General features: G+C 66.3%; 3 protein-coding genes across 3 annotated transcripts; 1 reads left to right on the top strand and 2 right to left on the bottom strand.

Annotated features, from left to right (window-relative positions):
- Positions 1-1,612: 1,612 nt before the first annotated feature.
- EMIHUDRAFT_316675 (hypothetical protein) lies at positions 1,613-9,094 on the bottom strand (the record flags this gene model as incomplete). The annotated part of the gene is made up of 3 exons (XM_005767420.1): positions 1,613-1,674; positions 2,001-2,005; positions 8,814-9,094. 3 exons carry the CDS (start codon positions 9,092-9,094, stop codon positions 1,613-1,615), a joined length of 348 nt encoding a protein of 115 aa, XP_005767477.1.
- A 7,965-nt stretch (positions 9,095-17,059) lies between these two features.
- Positions 17,060-18,708, top strand: EMIHUDRAFT_459399 (hypothetical protein). The gene is made up of 3 exons (XM_005767419.1): positions 17,060-17,477; positions 17,559-18,086; positions 18,148-18,708. Exons 1-3 carry the CDS (start codon positions 17,100-17,102, stop codon positions 18,193-18,195), a joined length of 954 nt encoding a protein of 317 aa, XP_005767476.1. The 5' UTR covers positions 17,060-17,099; the 3' UTR covers positions 18,196-18,708.
- Positions 18,709-18,809: 101 nt separating this feature from the next.
- Positions 18,810-19,556, bottom strand: EMIHUDRAFT_246170 (hypothetical protein; the record flags this gene model as incomplete). Its single annotated transcript, XM_005767418.1, has 1 exon — positions 18,810-19,556. One exon carries the CDS (start codon positions 19,554-19,556, stop codon positions 18,810-18,812), a length of 747 nt encoding a protein of 248 aa, XP_005767475.1.
- Between the last annotated feature and the right edge of the window lie 355 nt (positions 19,557-19,911).

The raw sequence follows: 19,911 nt of genomic DNA, 5'->3' as shown, positions 1-19,911 counted from the left end.
TTGGCCGCAGGTGGTGCGGCGGCGACACAGGACAACACACCGCGAGAGCGCATGGCGCATGCGACAAACCTTCGCCAGGCCTACGCACTCCTCACTGCCTCCTCCTCCGAGGCTGAGCGCCGCGCTGCCAACGAGTGGCTCGTGGGGTTCGCAAAGACGGCGGAGGCATGGGGGGCGGCCGAGGAGCTGGTGCGGCCAAGCGAGGCGGCGGAGGAGGTCGCCTTCTTCGCGGCAAACCTGCTCTACTCGAAGATCAAGACCGAGTGGCACACCCTCGCGGACGCGCCTCGTCGCCAGCTACGCGACGCACTCTGGTCCGCCGCTTGCGGCCGGCCCTCCGGCGGGGAGGGACAGCCCGGGCCGGCGGCGCGGCGGCTATGCCTGGCGCTGGCGGCGGCAGCGGCGCGGACGGAGGGCCTCGCCGAGGAGTCCACGCGCCTCGCCCTCTCGCTGGCGGCGGCGGCGGACGCTGTGCAGGGCGGTCTTGCGGTGGAGCTGCTGGGAGCACTCGCAAACGAGGTGGTGGCGGAGGAGGAGGCGACTGGCGCCGCCTCGCCGGGCAGGAGCGGGCTGCGGGCTCTCGCCCCTGCTGTGCTGTGCGCGCTGCAGGCCCTCGCCCCACTCTCTTCCAGCATGTGCATCGGGTGCTTGCGCGCGCTTCAGGCTTGGCTGGCGCTCAACGCCGGATCGTCCCTCGCCTCGCTCTACGCCGGCCAAGGCCCCCTGCTCGCCGCCACCCTCAATGCCCTCGCCGCCGTCAACAACGAGCCGCTCAATCTCGCCGCTGCCGACGCGCTCGGCGAGCTTCTCACGAGCACAAACAGCCCGCTGCCTGCCAGCGCGCCGCGGGGCGCCCGCGACGCGGCGGAGGCGGTCGCGGCACAGTTCGGCGTCCTCGCGCGTGAGGTGCGGCTGGCGGAGCTCTTGATGAGCGGCGAGCCGGCGGACGACCGGCTCTTCTACTTTTGCCGCGCGCTGTGCGCGTTTGCGGAACGGTGCGTCGATCTGGTCGCCGTGACGGAAGGGTCGTTGCTCCCGCTCGTGGAGCTGCTGCTGCTGTGCGCGGGCGGCGAGCTGCGCGTTGCGGAGCTGTCGATCGACTTTTGGGTCGGGCTGCAGGACACGGCCGTCGCGCAGCGGCACGAGCGGCTGCGCGCGCCGCTGTACCGCCGGCTGGCGACGCTGCTGCTCGACAAGTGCACTTTGCCGGCGGACTTCACATCGTGGGACGAGGCCGCGGAGGACGAGGAGGAGTTTCGCCGGTTCCGGGAGCAGTCCGCTCTCGAGGTGCTGGGCGCGTGCCTCTCCCTCCTCGCGTGCGAGTTCGTCGGCCAGCTCCAGGTTGCCCTCCGACTCGGCCCCCCTCTGCCCTGACGCCGCGCCTTGGCTGCCGCCACGCGCCGCGCCTCCGCTCTGCCCATGTTGCCCCGCTGGCGCGCCTGCAAGCGCGCCGCATGCGCCGCCGCCGCCGCAGCAGCAGCAGCCGCCTCTGCCGCCGCCTCCGCCTCCGCAGCGGCCACCTCTGCCGCCTCGCAGGCGATGCTGCAAGGCTCGCCGCCATGGCAGAAGCTCGAGGCGGCCCTCTTCGTGCTCCGCGGCCTCCACGTCCAGATCAAGGGCGCGCTGCGCGGCAGCGCGGCCGACGGCGAGGGGCGGCCCTCGGCGGCAGCAGAGCTACAGGCTGCATTGAATCAGCTGCTCGGGTTCGTGTTCGGCCAGCTGGCGGCGTGGCGGCCGAGCGGCGCGACGCTCCTCGTCGAGTCGGCCATGCGGCTCGTGGGCGCCTTCGCCAAGTGGCTGCAACGGGACGAGGCGCCAGAGTGCGATTGTGTGTGTGCGGGAGCTGGTTTGTCGGGAGGGGGAGGGGCAGGCTGCTCACCCACGTGCACCGGGCCAGTGCTTGCACTTTGAATGCCGTGGGGCTCCTGCCCGTGTCCGGGTGTGGAGATGCGAGGGTCGCCCCCCCTTGCCCCACCACTTTGTGGGTGTGGAGAAATTACCTGACCTTACCTTAGGCGCTGCTTCGCGGCTGCCTCCGGCTGGTGCTCGAGGCCGTCCAGGCGGGAGGAGCGCCGGAGCACGCCGCAGAAGCGTTCCGAGCGCTGTGCATCCATGGCCGAAGGAGGCTCGCGAGCGCGGCGTATCTGTCCGAGTTGGTCGGTCCGTGCACGGCGCTCGCCGGATCGGCGGCCCTCGCGTCCAGCGTCCGGCTGACGCTGCAGGAGGCGCTCGCGCGGCTGGTCGGCGCCGCTCCCTCGCCTGCCGAGGCGGAGCAGCTGCTTCACGCGCTCGTCCGCGCGCCGTGCGAGCAGCTCGCCGCCCTCCTGCCCCACTTGCCTCCCTCTGACGGCGCGTCCGTGCCGCCCGAGACCGCCCCGCGCGCGAGCGACGGCAGCGACGGGTCGCGAGGAAGCGGAGGGGAGGCGTCCGCCACCGCGGCCAGCACCCAGGGCGTGGAGGAGGCGGTTGCGACGCAGCTGGCGCTGATTGGCGCAGCCATCCGATTCAGCGACACGATCCACGTCGGCGGCGGCGGCAGCTGCGCGGCGCACCCCGTCTTCGCTGTCCTCTCCTACTGCTGGCCGCTGCTACAGGACGCGCCGCGCCGCGGGGGCCACGCGGCTACTGTGAACGGCGTCTCTTCACAGGTCGAGCTGTGAACAGGACGCGTCGCGCCGTGGAGGCCCGTCCGTGCTGCAGGCGCTGCTCGAGCTGCACGGTCGCGCGATGGGGTGCCTTGGCGGCGGCCTCGCGCCTCTGTTGCCGTCGATTCTGGAGCAGATCGGCACGACATTCTGCCGCCGGCCGGTGGTTGGCGCGCTTGAGTGCCTGACGCAGGCGACCGAGCAGCAGGGCGGAGCCGCACGAGACGGTGAGAGGCAGTGTTTCCAACCCTTCCCCCCCCCTCCCTCCCCCCCCCCCCCCTTTGTGCTCAGGCCATTGAGCTGTACGGGGAGTCGCACGAGGCGCCTCTCTCCGACACACTCGAGCGGTTCGTCGACGCGGTCTGCGGATGGCTCGCGTCGACCGCCGCGCCCGAGGCCGAGCCCGAGCTGCTCAGCGCCTTCTTCGAGCTCTGCCACCGCTGCCTCGTCTTTCGGCCGCAGCTGCTCCTCTCGCTGCCGTGCGTCGCGTCATTATTCGACGCCGCTGCGGCGTGCGTCGCGCACCAGGCCCACCAAACCCACCTTGAGCACATCTCGGCAACATCTTCAGCCACATCTCGGCGTGTTGCACGCCAGGAGTTCCAGCATACACGCGCGGCCATCACCTTCCTCTGCCTCTTCCTCTCGGGAGCCGACGCCGGCATTTCGAACCGCGAGCTGTGAGCGGCGCCTCTTAACGAGTGCGCCTGTGGGTATAGGCACTGACGCCGCCAACCTATACCGCGAGTCAGCTGCGCATTGCCTGCAGCGGAGCGGCGGGACTCTGCTGCGCTATTGCGTGCAGGGCCTCGCCTCGGCGTCGCCAGCCAACTTGGTTGACCATCAGATCGAGTTGTTGCGCGTCATCGCCGAGAGCGCTCCCACGGCGGTACACGGTTGGTTGGTGGCCGCCCTCGCCGACCCGGGCTTGGATTTGGGCGCGCTCCCGCGCCAGGGCGCTGCTGCGGAGGCATTTGTGCGTGGGGCGGCACAGCAGCACGCCACCGTGGCCGCATTTCATTGCGTTGCCAGCGAGTTTTCGCGCGTCTGCCGCGGCAAGGCGCGCTAGGGCCACAGGGCAGCAGCTGCTGCATGTGGGTTGTGGCTCTCCCGAGCCCCCCCGCCCCAGCGGCGCTGATCGCTGTCTCGCTCAGCTTCGTTTTTTCTCCCTCCTCCCTGACTGTCTCGCTCTCGGCTCAACCGCTGTGCTCACATCACCCATGCTTGGCTCAACTAAACGTTAAACCCGGGGCCGGAAACAGGTATGTTATATCGCGGCGCGATTACTCTAGATAAACGCAAAGACACGCGCTGCTCGCTGGACGGACTCAACTGTCAAGATGTCAAGAGAAGCACACGCGGAGAGAAAATAAAATGATTCGTGACTCTCGCAAGCCTTCCTACCGGCTAGTGTTCCGATCCCTCTCACCATTTTGACTCGCGGCGGCGCCGCTTCTTGCGCTGCGTCACATCTTTTGGCCGGTGCTTGTCGCAGAGCGCCTGGCAGGGAGGGAGGCGACGGGGGCGGTCACGGTGGGGTGGGGAGTGGAGCCGGCCGCTGGGGGTGGGGTGGGGAGTGTGGAGGCGCGGGCGGCGAGCGGAAGGCGCCTCCAGCAGCACCCAATCGTTCTTCTCCTTTTCGACCATGTGCCACCCCAGCTTTCGGGCGCAGGTGGCGTGGAAGGCGGTGAGGCAGCGAGGCGCCTGACGCCGAGAGAGGGTCGAATCTGATCGAGATGTGGCGAGCGGTGATGACACCTCTCAGGGGAGGAGTGAGGCAGCGAGGCGGCGCCTTGCACTGGATGCACGCGCCCATCCGCTTGTCGCAGATGGTGCAGACGAGCTTGAGCCGGTCCTCGTGGATGGCGAACGGGTGGATCACGTCGCGCCCCTCAGCGTCCAGGAACTGCGCGTTGGGCACCCACAGCGCGCATGTGATGTGCGCCCACCGGCCGTCAGTTGTCCTCTTCATCGCCCCGCCCTTCTCGGGGCAGAGGATGCACTCCTGCTCGACGCGCCGACTGCTGCCGCCCGCCCGCTTCGAGAATTTGCACATATCGCAGAACCACGGAGCGTCGCCCTCTGGGATCACGCGTGCGCCCGCGCCGTAGCATACCTGCGGACATCGGAGGCGTTAGCGAGCGCTGTGCTCGTGTAGCTGGAGCCTCGAGACTCTCGCCGTGCAACCGTGCCGCCCACCTGGTGGACGGCCAGGTCACAGGAGTCGCAAAAGATGATCTTGTTGTCCTCCTCCCAGTCGCCCTCGCCGCACACGTTGCAGCAGGCGAGCTCCTCGTAGGCGGTGGCGGCCTCCGGGGTGCTCTCCGCGGCAGGCGCAAGTAGTGTGTCGTCGAAGAGCGTGTCCATGGGCGAAGAAGGAGAGGGAAAACGAGACAGAGAGAGAGGCAACCTGGCTCTAAACGGCGGCCTCACGCGCGCCAAAAGCTGGCAGAAGAATTTCACACACCGAGCAAGAGGCAGACTCCCAAGAGGCAGACTCCCCAGGGTGGGCGACGGCTAGCGCATCACACTCTCCTCTCCTTAAAATCCCTGTGTGGTGGCGGCGTGCCGTTCTCCCATCCCTCCCTTGGATTGTGTGTTTTCTTTCTTTTCTTTTTCCCTAGGGCCAAGCCCCGTCGATGAGTGGTCAGATGGTTAGTGCCCGAGAGCGAGGGGTCCGGGGGGGAGCACAAACATAGGACGCCCAGCCTTGCCCTCGTGCCGCCGAGTGCATATCCTATGCGAGAGAGATCCCCTGTGCCCTGTGCCCAGCGGCCCTCTCCGCGCGGCGATGCGCCCTCCCCCCTCGCTTTTGCAAAATCCTGCAAAGGTGGGGACGTGTCTGTCCTCGACCCAGCCCTAGCTTGGGATGTCCGTTGTATTTATTTATTTATTTATTTCCCTAGGTGGGCGACGGCTAGCGCATCACACCCCTCTCCTTAATTAAAATCCCTGTGTGGTGGCGGCGTGCCGTCCTCCCATCCCTCCCTTGCTTGGGATGTCCGTTATCTTTCTTTTCTTTCTTTCCTGTGTGCAGGAGCCCGCCCCGCACACAGCGGGTCCAGGGGTGAAGCAGAAGCATTGCAAGGGGCGGCAGAAGAAGTATCACAGGTCGCCAAGGGAAATCGTATGGCCATATTGCCTTATAACTTATAACGCCGGAAAACCAACAACGCCTCGACAGACAGTGAGTTCATGCATGCACCTGTGCCACGGCGTGCGCAGCCTTTGCGAGGCAGCGTGCACGTCGATCCAGAGAGCGAGCACCTGCGGCACGCGTGGTCGTAAGCGTAAAACGGGTGATCTGGAAAGAAATTTCCGCAGGCTCGCGCGTTGGGTAATTCGGAACGACATTTCGCCCGCCGTGTTGGGGACTGCGAGATGGGGGGGCAGGAGCTCGTCGAGGCCAGCGCGAGGATCGCCGAGCTAGAGGCGGAGGTCGCCGAGCTCAAGAGGAACTCGCAGGCCCCCGTTCCCTCCACATCCTTGTCCAAGTCGCTGCTCGCGGCGCTGGCCGTCTTCCAGGTCCTCCTCCTCGCCATCTGTCTCTGGGGGGCAATCATCTCGACAATCAACTATACGGAGGCGCCCTCCATGAAGACCTCGTTCATGACGCCGCAGCTCTCCACGCTCAAGAACGCCGCGGACGACTGCCCCGTCGCGGTGCACGAGACCAAGCTCGTGATGCAGGGCGGCTTCTTGGAGATTGAACTCCAAGATGTGGACGGTTCCGAAGGGCGCCAGCGCCAGAACTACACCATCAACGCAGCAACAAACATCGGTGACAACCTGCCGCGACGCCCTCGTGATTGCAGACAACTATGAGAACGGCGTGGATCACGTGGTCCTCCCGTGCCGGACGTGCGGAGGCGACAAGACGTACCCGCTGCTCTCGCCGACGATGCTGACGGAGAAGGAGGACCACTTCATTCTCCGCGGACACATTGGCGAGCCGCTGAATGGAGACTATGAGGTGCACGCCACACACTCCCGCAGCCCCCCCCCCCCCCCCCCCCCTCTCGACTCCCCCCTCGTTGAGTAATCCTGGCCGGCGTGTAGATCAAGTGCTGCTACCCGAAGTCGGAGTGCATGGCCCGGCCCAGCCTGCCCTGCGCGATGGCTCCAGTGCCGGAGGCCGGCCTGCCAGAGCACACATGCCCCGATTGGGAGCCGGAGCCTGAGCCGGATCCCGAGCCACACGGGCGCATGTTGTTTGAGGCGGACGGCCATGCGGAGCTCGACCCCTTCGAGTGCACGGACACCCCCGATGAGCGCCTTGCGCAAGAGGCGAAGAAGCTCAGCCTGCCAGGGCCAAGCTGCACGGAGCTCCGCGCTGCGGGGGCGTGCGAGCTTGAGATGGTCAAGGAATTGTGTTGCAAGGCGTGCAAGGCGTACGGCCACACGAAGGGTCGTCGTATGGGTAAGTGCACTGGCTAAGTGCTGATTGCCCACAACATGCTGGGGGGGGGGGGGGTCAGGATGCCTAGCGTTCGCACACATCTCGAGCTTGGCAAACCTTGCCTAGCGTTCGCACATCTCGAGCTTGGCAAACCTTTCCCCGTTCTGCCAGCTTGTGGAAAACGCTCTCTGATCGGCATCTACGATCTCCACTCAACAAATCTACTGGTAAGCTACCACTGGTGTCCCGTAAAGATCTCGATGTATGAATGTCCCCCATAAACACATAACATGCCGAAATGCCGATCTCCTTCTACTCTTCTCTCTTGTGAGCGGCGCCCGCGCCCACAGGAAGCCACACATCCCATGAGCATGACGACGCTCTCCACACTCCAGACTCCACACGAGCGGTTGCTCTCTCGCGAGTACACACGTGTACAGTAACATGTCGCAGCACATGGAAACGCCCTGGCCCGGCTGGTAACATCGACAGACAGTCCGTCCCTCTGGCAGCGCCCGTACTACTGCGCGTAGCGTGCTGGGCGTGCCGTCATCCACGGGGGGTGGTCTGTCGATGCTCCGGCGCCGTCGCGCCCCGCTCACGCGGTCGCCTCCAGGAGCCAGTCTCGGAAGGGCTGCAGCTCGAAACAGGCATTGTGCGGCCGGCCGATGCGCTCGAGCACGCCGCCGCGCACGCCGTACAGCCGGATGGGCCACGCGGCCAGGGCGCGGAGCAGCGCGTCGTCGAGGCCGTCCACCAGGAGCGGGAGCGGCGCCAGGCAGGGCAGCGCGGCGAGCATGCGCTCGGCGACGGCCCGCCGCTCCGCGAGGCTGGTGGGGCGCAGCACCGAGTTGGCGGGCCCGGCGCAGCGGGACGAGTTGATCGGCCACTCGTCGGCCGCATGCGCCTCCGCAATGTACACGAGCTGGACGCGCGCGCGGCCGGCAAACTCGCGAGACAGGGAGGCGAGCGAGGGCGCCAGGCCGCGGAGCGGGGGTCAGGTGAAGGAGCCGGCGACGAGGAGGGTCGGCGCCGGGCCGGCGCACGCGGCGCGGAGCCCGACGGCGGCGGCGGCGGCGGCGGCGGCGGCGGCGCCGGGCCGCAGCGGAAAGAGCGGCACATCCGGCAGCGCGTCGCCGTCGCGAAGGGTACCCCGCTCCGCGCGGTTGTGCCGCACCTGCAGGGAGATCTGCCGCAGCTCTGCGTCGTGCGGCCAGAGCTGCGCCGCGCTGCGCAGGACAAAGAGCGCCGCCGACATCCGAACCGGTGGCACTCCCGCCTCGCGGAGCACGCGCCGCTGTAGCTCCTCGGTCACGTCGAGCCAGTCGCTGTCGTCGCGGCCCTCCGCCGCAGCGTACGCCTCCTGCGTCGACGGCGACAGGCGCGCCGCCTCCTCGGCACGCAGCGCAGCCTTGAGATGCGGCAGAGAGAGGCCCGCCGCCGCGAGCGCCCGCGAGCCGGCGTCGGCGGTGGCGGTGGCGGCGCACCCCGCTCCCGCCGCTCACGCGGGGGGGCCGCCGAGCCGCTGCTTCTTGGGGGCGTCGTCGGGCGCGTGGGCGGCCGAGGAGGAGCCCGCCTGCCCCCGCTGCAGCATCTGCTTGAGGAGGCGCTTGGCGTCCGCCTCGCTCATGTCGTCCACCTCCTTGTCGCGAGCCGCCTTGGCGAGCGCTGCCGTCGCCGCCGCCTTGACGTCGGCACACGTGGTGGCGCCCGTGATGTCGATGGTGTCGAGCGTGCCGCCGTCGATGGTGCGCAGCTCGAGCCGGCACCTGACCTTCGCGAGGTCCTCGTAGTCGAGGCGGCCGCTCGTGATGTGCATCATGCCGCCGCGCAGGTGGAGGACAAGGTGCAGGGTCGACTCCTCCTGGATGTTGTAGTCCGACAGGGTGTGGCCGTCCTCGAGCTGCTTGCCCGCAAAGATCAGGCGCTGCTGGTCGGGCGGGATGCCCTCCTTGTCCTCGATCTGCGCCTTCAAGAAGTTCATCGAGTCAGAGGCCGCGATGCGAAGCGTGATGGACTTGCCGGTCGGCGTCTTGACGAAGATCTGCATTGGCTTGGTCGAGACGGGCTTAAAGAACGACCGTACCGGCTTCGGGGCGGCAGAAGAGACCTTCGGCGCGAGGCCGGCGCGCTCCGCGTCCTCCGGCTTGCGGAGGTCGAGGAGCGTGAGGGCGCCGCCCATGCGGCGGCGCAGGTCGGCGATCTCGAGCAGCTTGTGCTGCGCGCCACCGTGGTCGTCGACCCGAGCGTTGCTGACGCCTGGTGCTCGATCAGCGTTGCTCACCAAGAGCGCCTGGTGCTCGACCGGCACTCGGAGCAGGGCCGCGCACCGCCCCTGCAGCGCCCCGATGGTCTCCTCCGGCGACACCGTTAAGGCCTGGCCGTTGACGACGATGAGCGAGGTCGGGACGAGGGACGGGTCGACAGAGGCGCGGATGCCGGACGTGAGGCGGAGTGAGCAGGTGGTGTCGTCGGTCAAATCGATGGCCTTCTTCATCAGCACCTCGACGCCGCCATCGGTCAGCACATCCACAACGAGCGTCTCTGCGCAACCGTTGATCAAGGTCTTCTCATCACCGGCGCGCTCGTCGTCGTATCTCAGCCAGATGTCCATCACTCCAACGGCGGACGCGCCGTCGTCGGCGAGGGGGACCATCGCACTGGACGCCATGAGCCGCAGGGCAGGCTGAAGCTGCGGGGCGAGCCCGGTGGCGCCGCAGATCTTGGTTTTGAGCCACTGGACGTCCATTGTGCTTGCCGGGCTGAACGGCACGGAAATCTCGTCCTTTGGGGCCGGCGGAAGGAAGGAGTGGAGCTGGTGCGTGGAGACAGTGAGCATGCTTGAGCCTTGGGACCGTGCCCACCGCGCCGTCGCCCTTTGGGGGCAGAGCCCTTGGGCAGAGCCCTTGGAGCCCTTGCCGCGTCAGACAGAGGGGACATCGATTTCTTATTTTTGGTTCTCGAGTACGAGTACGCGGGCAGTTTCTTGGGAGTCGACCGTTTCATTTTCCTACGTCCGTGCCGCCGTCAGCGCGACGGTCAGCGCGATCTGGGCCCTCTCGCTCCGGCGCTGGGGCCTGCTATCGCTCGGCTCCAGCCTGCTCTCTCTACCTGTGGAACATCTCGACGCTCTCGAGCAGGCGGCGCAACAGCCCGTGCCCTGAGCACGGCCCGCTGCTGCGCATCATGTACGGCCTCTTCTCCACCTGGCTCGCCGAGCGCGTGCTCGGCCACCTGCTGGTGCTGCACACGCGGCCGGACGAGCCACAGGCGGAGCAGATCGGCGGCACGCTGCCTTCCGTGATGGGGCCGCGCGAGCTGCGCATCAAGGTGGTGCCGATCCTGGGCGCCCAGGTCTCGACCTCTCTCAGGTCTCGACCTCCTCTCGGCCTCCTCTCGGCCTCCTCTCGGCCTCCTCTCGGGGTTCAGGTGCCTGGCCACACGCTTGGATCTGCAGTCTTCCAGATCTCCTCGTCGGCCGCGCCGGCGGCGCCTCACGCCGCCATCACGGGAGACACCCTCTTCTGCGGCGGCTGTGGCCGCCTCTTCGAGGGCTCGTCGCTGCAGCTGCACGCGTCGCTCCGCCGGCTACGCACGCGATTGGCGCCAAACTGCCAGGCGGCACTCCTACTAGACCTCTTCCTAGACCTCTCCCTAGCCCTCTTCCTAGACCTCTCCTAGACCTCTCCTAGCCCTTTCCTAGCCCTTTCCTAGACCTCTTCTTAGCCCTTTCCTCGACCTTCTCCTAGATAGACCTCTCCTAAACCTGTCCTGGACCTCTCCTAGCCCTCTCCTAGCCCTCTCCTAGACTTCCTCCTAGCCCTCGGGCGCCACCTCACTCGACACTCGCCAGCCCCGCGCCACGCCGCCGCCAGGTCTTCTCTGGGCACGGGTACGCCGACATGCTGCTCACGATGGCCGTGCGCAGCGACCCGTCCAAATGCGACCGTCCTCGCAGCCGACAGTCCACTGCCTGCTAAAGAATCACAGCGACGAATCGGCGACGCATGCAGGCTGGTCATGACGCAGTTATAGGGTGTTGTGTGCCGTCAGAGGGACTCTCTGTGTGTCCCAGGGATAGTCAGGGCCGTCCATCAGAGCTCCAGTAAGCTCGGAGACACCCCATTAGCGCGGCTCGACCTCTTTGAGTCCGACTTCCTTCCCGGCGGTTTGGCTGTAGAGCCTCTACAACACTCTACAGCAAAATGTTGCTCTACATCGCTCTACAACGGAGGCGCTTCGTCCCGCGCCGGATGTAGAGCTCTACAGCTCTCAGCGCTCCAGTATCCAGACACCAGAGCGCCGTCTACATCTCTACACGAGCTCTACAGCGCTCTACACTCTACATCCTCTATACACCCTCCCTCAGCGTGTCGGCTGGAAGCAGCCAGAGCTTCGCCCTCACCGCCAACGGCGTTGTCTGGAGCTGGGGCGATGGAGGCTTTGGCAAGCTGGGCCACGGCGACCAGCAGAACCATCAATCTCGAACCGAAGAAGGTCGAGGCGTTGGCCGTCCAGCGCGTCGCGTTGGCCATCCAGCGCGTCGTCGCTGTGTCGGCTGGGAGCACTCAAAGCATCGCCACCACCGCCGAAGGTGCCGTCTGGAGTTGGGGCTTCGGAGGCGACGGCCAGTTGGGCCATGGCGACCCGCAGGACCAGCTGCTGCCCAAGAACGTCGAGACGCTGGCGGGGCGGCGCGTCGTCGCTGTGGCGGCTGGAGGTAAGCACAGCATCGCCACCACCGCTGACGACGCCGTCTTTACTTGGGGCAAGGGCGAACACGGCTGCCTAGGCCACGGAGAGGACCTGTCGAACCAGCTGCTACCCAAGAAGATCGAGGCGTGGGCGCCGGGGCAATGAGGTATCGAGGGCTCTGTACGCCGACCGGCTTTTAGTGGCTCATCTGCACTAGAGGAGCTTGTTGGAGCCAGCCCGCGTGGTTCGGCGAGGTGTGTGAGCATGCGTCGCCAGAGCGTTACAGACTGAGGCGCGAGTGAGTCCGGTCATGAGTGCTGCGTCGTGTGTGGGCCCTGGGCGGACGCGGAATGCTCCATCGCAGTGACCAGTGACCAGTGTGTCGTCCGCGGTGGATCGGCGAGTACGTCTTAGAAAGTTTACGTTACTCCCCCATACCTTCCATCCACGCATCCACCCTCTACCCATGCCCAAGGTACTCCGTCCGAAATCGAGTCCATACACACACAACTGCGCACGTTGGTGCGGCGCTGGGCTCACGCGTGAAGCGTGTCGATCGAAGTCAAGAGCGACACGCAGCAACGCCTGCTCGTCGTGATCGCCGGCTGCTCTCTCCTATAGCTCCGCGAGCCCCCGCGCCGCAACGCCTGCACACGAGGCGGCGGCGGGGCGGGGCGGGGTGAGGTGCTCAGATGTGTGGTCCAAGGGGTGGTCCGGAGGGCGATCACAGCTCGCAGAGCACAGCCTCAGATATTTCTCAAACTGCTGGTGTGTGATCCTCACGGGTGGTCCCCCGGCGCAGAGGGGCCCCGCCCCGGAGGGATGTATATATGCACAACCGCTCCACCCCACGCCGCTTGCGCGGTCCTATTGCCAGCTCCGCATTTTGGGCTACATGGGCGTGGGCTCAAATTGGTGGGCCGCGCTGCTCGACGGTCCACGCTCACGCTCCGACCGGACCTCCCGGCTGCGCGCCTGCACTGCTCGCGCGGCGAGGCTGACGAGCGCCGCTGGCAAGCATCGCGCCGCCCGACTGCTCCTCGATGCCGCGCTGAGGGCGCGCCAGGCGGCGACGAGTCGCGGCGAGCTGCTGGTTGTGGCTCGGGCGCTGCTCCGCGCCGTCGCCTGCGCGCGTGGCGATGCTCCCCTGCAGCGGAGCGCGAGGGAGCGGCTCGCGCTCCTCCTCTGCCAGGAGGGACTGGCGTCGGAGGCGGGACTCGATACGCTCCTCGCTCGCGGCGGCTACTCGCACCGCCTCGCCTCGCACTGCCTGAGGTACGAGGAGGAGGAGGCCGCGCCGAGCGCCGCCGGCCGTGCGGCGGCTATGGCGTGGCACTGCCTCGCCCGGCCCGTGCCACCGCCTGTGCCACCGCCCGGCGGAGGAGCTAGAGGAGGAGCCTTCGTGGCGTGCCTCGAAGGCGAGATGAAGCCGAGATGCAGCCGAGATGCAGCCGAGATGCAAGGTGTAGCAGAGGTGCAACCGAGATGCAGCCGAGGTACGTACGGCACAATTTAAGGTGCATCTCCGAGATGCAGTTGCGATGCAGCCGAGGTGAAGATCACATTGCACTGCATCGGCAGGCGCTCTGCCCCGTGGAATGGTGGGCAGGCTCGCAGCTGCACTGGGCCCGTCCTCCCCTTTCTGGGCCTCGCACGGGTACATCTGCGACGGTGTGTCTGCGTCCTTCGGCCGCACCTTTGCCGCACCTCTCCTACCTCGGCTGCACCTCGGCCGCGCCTCGGCTGTATCTCGATCAATCTCGGCTGCACCTCTGCCGCACCGCCACATATGCGTACGACTCCCCTCGCCATATATGTCTCTCCATCTCTCCCCATCTCTCCCCATCTCTCCCCATCTCTCCCCATCTCTCCCCATCTCTCCCGCCAAAGGCGTCCGGCTCGCCTCGCCCTTCTTCTCGTACGTGCACTCGCTGCGAGGCCGCGCACCCTACTGTCTGAATACGTATTCCACGTCTTCCAAACGACCTCCAAAAGGGCTGTCTTCTGCCCGGATTCGCAGGACTCCGTATTCCACACGTATTCCAGAATACGTATTCCAAACGAGGCCCAAAAATGGACGCGTATTCCGTGTAACATTTTCCTCGCTCCGCGTATTCAGACAGAAGGCCGAGCACCCGCCTCGGCCTGTGCTGTGGGCCGTGTCCCGGACATGACCGGGACATGTCCTATCCACGTCTCGTAGGCCCGCCCGCCTCCGGCCTCGACCGCGCTATCCGGCGGCTGCAGCGGCTCGCCGCGGCGGCGATGCCCGAGGTGGCCGAGGCAAGTTCTCGCCGAGATTCCGCCGAGATCCAGCCGAGAGATAGCCGAGATGCGATGCCCGAGGAGGCCGAGGCGGGTCGCGCCGAGAGGGTATGGGCAATTCCCACCCGCCTTCCACACACCCTCTGAGCACCTTCCTGTAGGCGGGTCACGCAGAGTGGTGGGCGCACTGCCGACCGCACGCCACGGGGCACCAGGCCGAGATGTAGCCGAGATGCAGCCGAGATGCAGCCGAGGTGCAGCCGAGGTGCAGCCGAGGTGCAGCCGAGGTGCGGCCGAGGTGCAGCCGAGGTGCAGCCGAGATCGCCTGCCCCTCGCTGCAGATGCACTTTGACTCGGCGGACGAGGGGCGCGGCGCCAGAGGGCCGCGGCACCCGCTCGTCTCGTGCGCCCTCTTCCTCACCTCGTCCGCCGGTGGGCCGCCCGTCGACTCACACAAATGCACCTCCCCCGGGGGCCGAAATGCCACGACAGGCCAGCGGCAGTCAGACATGCAACACGGGGTCCCAGGGAGGGCGAGCAAACCTCATCGCGAGCGCACAGACGCGCCTCGGAGGCCGCAGCTCACCGGCCACACGCCTGGACCCAAGAACGGACTCGTCGATCGGGCTCTATCCCTCGCTTGGCCGAGCGCCCTCATACATTGACCACTCACCCGAGTCTCCTCCCAACCTGTACCCTCGTCCTCCCCTCCCCGCCCTCGCTCCATCTAGCCTCGGAATTTGCTCCCAGTCTCGACGCGTCCTCACTGTCTCCAGTGCCGTTCAGGAGAGTGGGAACCTCTGACGGTTGATTGGACCCGTCGATTGTCCGTCTGTGAGCTGTGTGCTGCGTGTCCAGCAGTCCGGACCCGGTGCTACGGCGGGTGACAGCGTGTCTCGTGTCGGCTCCCTCGAGCCAATCGTGTGCAGCGTGTGTGTGCGCGTGGGCCCGTCCTCCATGCTAGGAGGTGTGTCAGACTGACTGGCTGACTGATTGTCCTCAGGCGGACCCACCCTCGTCACCGACCAGACGCCTCGCTGCTCCTCCCTCGCTAGCTCCGGCTCTCTCGCCCGCCCCTCCTCCGCGCCACCCGGCAACCAGGCCCTTCCCCCACCCGTTTCGGAGCCCTCCTGCAGGCTACGCCGCCCTCCCGCGCGCCAACCGGCTCCTCCTCTTCGGCGGATCGATGCTGCATGGCGCTGCTGCCTTGGCGAGGAGCCCCTCCTTGCTCCCCTCTCTCGGACCCGTCTGAGGCCTCTCCTAGGCGTGGTGCCCGGCCGCGGGGCGAGGGGCGGCGCCGCCCGCGTCTCGCTGATGGTCGCCTTCTGGCCCTCGCTCGAGGCGAGGGAGGCGGCGGAGCCAAGCGCGGCGAGGCCCTTTCCGTACGGCGGTGCGCCAGAGTGGGCTCCTCTCTTCGACTGGCCTGAGGAGGAGGACGGGGATGGCGCCGCGGGGGGCGGAGGGGGTGAGAGCGAGGGCCGGGAAGGTGACTCGACCCGTCCGGCGCCGCTCCGGCTCGTCTCCCCGATCTGGCAATCTGTGCAGGGAGGGGGAGCGCCAGCGGCGGGGCTGCGCCGGATGCCTCCGTACGAGGCCTGCTTTCAGGGCTTCTAAAGCTCCTCAGCGACCCCGCGAGCGATCCGCGACGCGCGTGCCCGAGTACGCGAATACGAAACCTGCTGATTGTTTTGTGACAAAACTCCCAGGCCCCTTTCCCATTATTGTCTTCATGACTCTTGTCACAGCTGCTCGTGCTCACCTCCGGGCTCCGCCCCCCCGAGGCCCGAGGGGCCGAGCCGACCCCCGTCGTCCTTCGTCGATCAAGCGCCCACCCTCCTTGAGGAATGCGTTGTCGACTCGATCAGTGGCGCGCCCCCTTTTGCGCTCTTGCGGCAGCACGTTCCGAAGCCGAGGACGAGCGGCATCGGCTTCCCCGCGTCGCCGTCGAGTGTCACTGTCAGCCCGGCGTCGGGCACGGAGGCTGCGGCGACAGAGGTGGCGAATAAGAGAGCCAGCATGGGCATGTCGGCCCACGGAGTTCAGGGCCACGGCCGACACCAGTACTAACTAATGTAATTGAAACTAGACGGTTTGGCCGGCGCCATGTGGCGCCGGGCCCCGCCCTCCAGGGCGTCTGGTGCCAGCGACGCAAACGGCAAGTGTTTTGCGACGGGTACTTGTAGTGTTAGGAGCAACACGACGCCGATCGTTGAAAGTAGCTACCACTCACACACACACACACGCCTCTAACCAACTGGCTCAGTTGAAGAGGCCGCTCCCACAGCTCTCACACCTACCTCTCTGGTACACAATATTGGAAGCGTTGTGAATTGTAGACCATTTGCCTCCTCAAAATCTCTCTCTCAACTCTCTCTCCGTAAGACTTCAGAGAAGGCAAGCCGTGAAGTTGTCCACCGTCTCGGCGTCGACAACAACTCTCGAACCAGTCGTGCTGCGGGAACGGCCCCTGGTGCGTTTGCGTCACCATCGGCGCTGGCAGCCACCTTCCTCGCCGCGGACCAAGCCGATGCTCTGCGGACGACCCTCGACGGGTCCCCAGTGCACTCTCAGGAGGACTTCCTCCGCAGCGCCAACCGCAAGTGCGCGTTTCCCGACGTGTATGTCGCCGGCTCTCACACCCTGTATGTGGACGAGTAGGGTTCTGGAGGGGTTCTGTGCGGCGCGGCCCGGCCCGCGGCGCTGGCGGGGGGGGCGGGGGGTCCCACAGCAAGCGCCGGCTGGAGGCGCGGCGGGGGCGACGGGGGGGGGAGGGGGGGAGGGAGTGGGAGGACGAGGGGGATGGTCTTTTCGGCGAGCACCACGGTGCTCGCGGATCCGCCTGACTACCATTCCGACGACGCCTTCTGTGAGGAGGACGGCATCTGTGAGGGCGACGGCTTCTAAGAGCCGTCGCCTTTGCAGTGCCAGTCCGGCTCGTTCACACCGCGTGTTCACAGCTCGACTTGTGCCGCCGTAGCACGATAGCGAGATTCAGGGTGGGGGGGGGGGGGGGGAAAGGGGTGAACAAAAATAGAAGCATGTCTCGATGGTCATCACTGGGTGTTCTGCTCGCCTCCGCGTTGAACGCGACCCCGATGCACGCGGCGGCCCAGCGAGACGACGCCTTGACGAGCACGGCGACCCCGCCGCACGTCGCCGCCGTGCGAGGCCAGGCAGCAGCAGCGCGCCCGCTGCTACAGCATCACGCCTTGGCGGCGCGAGCAGACGCCCAGGGCAACCTGACATGTGCCAACTGCGGGCTCAACCAGAAGACGTCGACCACCTCCTGCTGTCACGTGCCCGGCAGCTGGCTAAACAGATGCGCAACGACCGGAAATACGAACGCGAGTCATCCCTACACGTGGAAACAGGGCGTCAAAGCCTGCCAGGGGCGGGCCAAGCCACTCGTCGGTGCCATGCCCCGCCTCGGATTTAGAAACTACGTCTTCGTGCCCGACGCGGCCGCGATCCCGGTGAGCGCGACGGCTGAGCCCATATAGTCGGTGCAAGGTAGGCTGAAACTCCGCACGTAAATTCAGGTGGGTGGCGCTCAGTCGTTCGCTTCATCGCAACGATGCAGGCCGGGCGCCTGCCGGAGCGTGGTCCACCTCGCGCTCACGACACCGCCCACACGGCTAGAATCAACAGGCGAGGCGGTGCTCCGCAGCTGGGCGTGCCTGATGCGCGATACGCAGCTGACAATCCACGTTGCGTACACGCCGCCGCAAGGGGAAACACCCGGCTGGCTGCCCGCAAATTTTAGTCGCGACTTGAGCAGGGTGCAGAGCGAGCTCAATACGCGTTTTGTTATCCAGCCCTTTGATATCGTCTCCCAGTTGCGCAACGTCATCGGAGAATATGAGACGGCAAACACGTCGACGCAAGAGGCGCTTGCGTTTCTCACGCGCCTCCCTGATTTTGCCAGAGATCGATCACTCGATGAGGCGTTTGCTACTGGTGATAGTGGAGCTCACGTCGAAAACGAGAGGATGCGATACAAATTGTGGCCCATTCATTCCAGCGATCTAATCCGCTATGTCCTGCTATATCGCTTCGGAGGCTTCTATACCGACTGGGATATCGTGTTGATGAAACCGCTGCCGCATGCATGGCTGGACAGCGGGTTCATTGGCTTCCAGACAGGGCCTGACGAGGGCAATATCCATGCGAAACTGGCACATCATCGGATAAATGGCGCAATCATGGGCACCCCCCCTAGACATCCTTGGATCAGGGCCTGTATCCAAGAGTTCGTACGCATATACCCAGTAGTAGGCTCAACACCTGGTCCAAGATTTGGTCTATACGGTCCTATGCTCATCACGCGCGTCACTCATCGTGGGGAATGGGACACCCAGGGGCTGACAATACTACCCGCGCACGTGTTTCAACCGCTGGCTGCAGGGCGAAGGACGCGGGCTTGTATGGACGAAGGCTCTTTCCCACACCTTAGACCTGCGCTTCGGCGCTCGTACGCGGTGCATCTGAACAACAATGCTGGGAACAAGGGGCGCAGCCCAAGCAACGGGTCGCTTTGTGCCTGGTTATTTGGACGGACAGTGTCATCGAAGTCGTGCTCTAATGAATTTAAAGGAGCGCGGGATGCTTTGGCTACTCAAGCAAATTGATGATCAGGTCTGTCAGTCACATACATACATGTTACATCGCGCGCCCGTAATTCTTTTTTCGACGGCTCTCGTTTTTCTTTCCTGCACAACCGCTTCGTTTCTGCTTAGCACTGACCCTTTTTCTCCTACCGCACTCTCAGACTCAGACGACTCAGACATCCCACAAAAACGTACGCGTCAGCTCCCATTCGCAAAGGCTTTGCCAAAGGGAGACTTCATCCCAGCCACCACAGTGTAGTGAGGGTTTCCGTGAGGCGGCGTGAGCGGCGTCCCTGGCGACGCGGGCTGGCTCCACCGGCCCGATTCGCACTCACCGCCAGTCGCGTTGGTCGACCCAGCAGAGCATCGGCTCAAATCGGACGATCCGGCAGGTTGGCCCTCACGCTGGTCCATTCTGTCTGTCGTCTGCACGCAGAGCGGGTCGGCACCGGGTGGGCTCGCTAGCCTTGCCCCTGCGACTGCCGCCTCACTCTGCGGCGGCGTCTGTGCCAGGAGCGTCGCCGCAAGCGCGCCCTCACTCTGCGTTGGCGAGGGAAAGGTGGAGGCACAGCCCCGCTCCGCGGGCTCGCCTCCCCCGAACGCCTCGGTCAGCGCGCGCCTTGCGTCGGTGTCGCGGGGAAGGCGCTCTCCCTCAGCGGCGCTCGAGTGCCCGCCCCAGCCACCCCCGCCGCCGTCGCCGCCGTTCGCTCGACTCCGTGAGCCGCCGCGGCTGTTGCACCTCCCGGCAGGGGCGTCGTTGACGAGAGCGCCGCGTCGGAGGCTGCCGACGCCTCGCTGCCGACGCTCTGCGGGGGGAGAACTCTCTCCGTCAGTGCTGTCTCCACTCAAGCTGCCTGCAATGATGCTCCCGCTCTGCTCAGGCGACCTCCCGCTCGCCGGCTGCGCGGACACGCCGTCCCGGCCCGACTTGCCAACCGCATGCATCGCGATGCCGGACTCTGCGCTGCGCGGCGGCGGCGGCGGGACTTCTGACGTCTCTGCAAAAGAGCGCGGGTACCCCGTAGAGGGCGGCGGGTGCATCCCCGTCGCAGACCGTGGCGGCGGCCACCACGAAGAGGAGGAGGCGGCTGCCGTGGCATCCGGGAGCGCCGACGCCGCGCCGCGTGGCCGATCTGGGCCCGCCGAGGACGATCGGCCGCCCTCGGTGTCCGACGTGGTGTCGTCCTCGACGAGCTTCACGAAGCCCCACTGCAGCAGCGGCGGTGTCGCGTGCCGCGTGAAACTGCGGCTGCCGGGCGGCGCGTTGCAAAAGACGCCGGCAGTGGCGGTGGGCATGACG

This window comes from Emiliania huxleyi (assembly GCF_000372725.1).
Source record: "Emiliania huxleyi CCMP1516 unplaced genomic scaffold EMIHUscaffold_494, whole genome shotgun sequence".
In the NCBI taxonomy this organism is placed as follows: domain Eukaryota; phylum Haptophyta; order Isochrysidales; family Noelaerhabdaceae; genus Emiliania; species Emiliania huxleyi.
Note: the sequence above shows the minus strand (reverse complement) of the source record. Positions and strands in the feature narration are given on the sequence as shown.

What these genes read in the sequence shown, in the direction of transcription:
- EMIHUDRAFT_459399 (XM_005767419.1), top strand. Translation starts at nt 17,100, where the DNA reads ATGCACGCGGCGGCCCAGCGAGACGACGCCTTGACGAGCACGGCGACC. An exon ending in CCGACGCGGCCGCGATCCCG is followed by an intron (nt 17,478 to 17,558) that starts GTGAGCGCGACG and finishes GGTGGCGCTCAG; the next exon opens with TCGTTCGCTTCATCGCAACG. An exon ending in TCTATACCGACTGGGATATC is followed by an intron (nt 18,087 to 18,147) that starts GTGTTGATGAAA and finishes GCTTCCAGACAG; the next exon opens with GGCCTGACGAGGGCAATATC.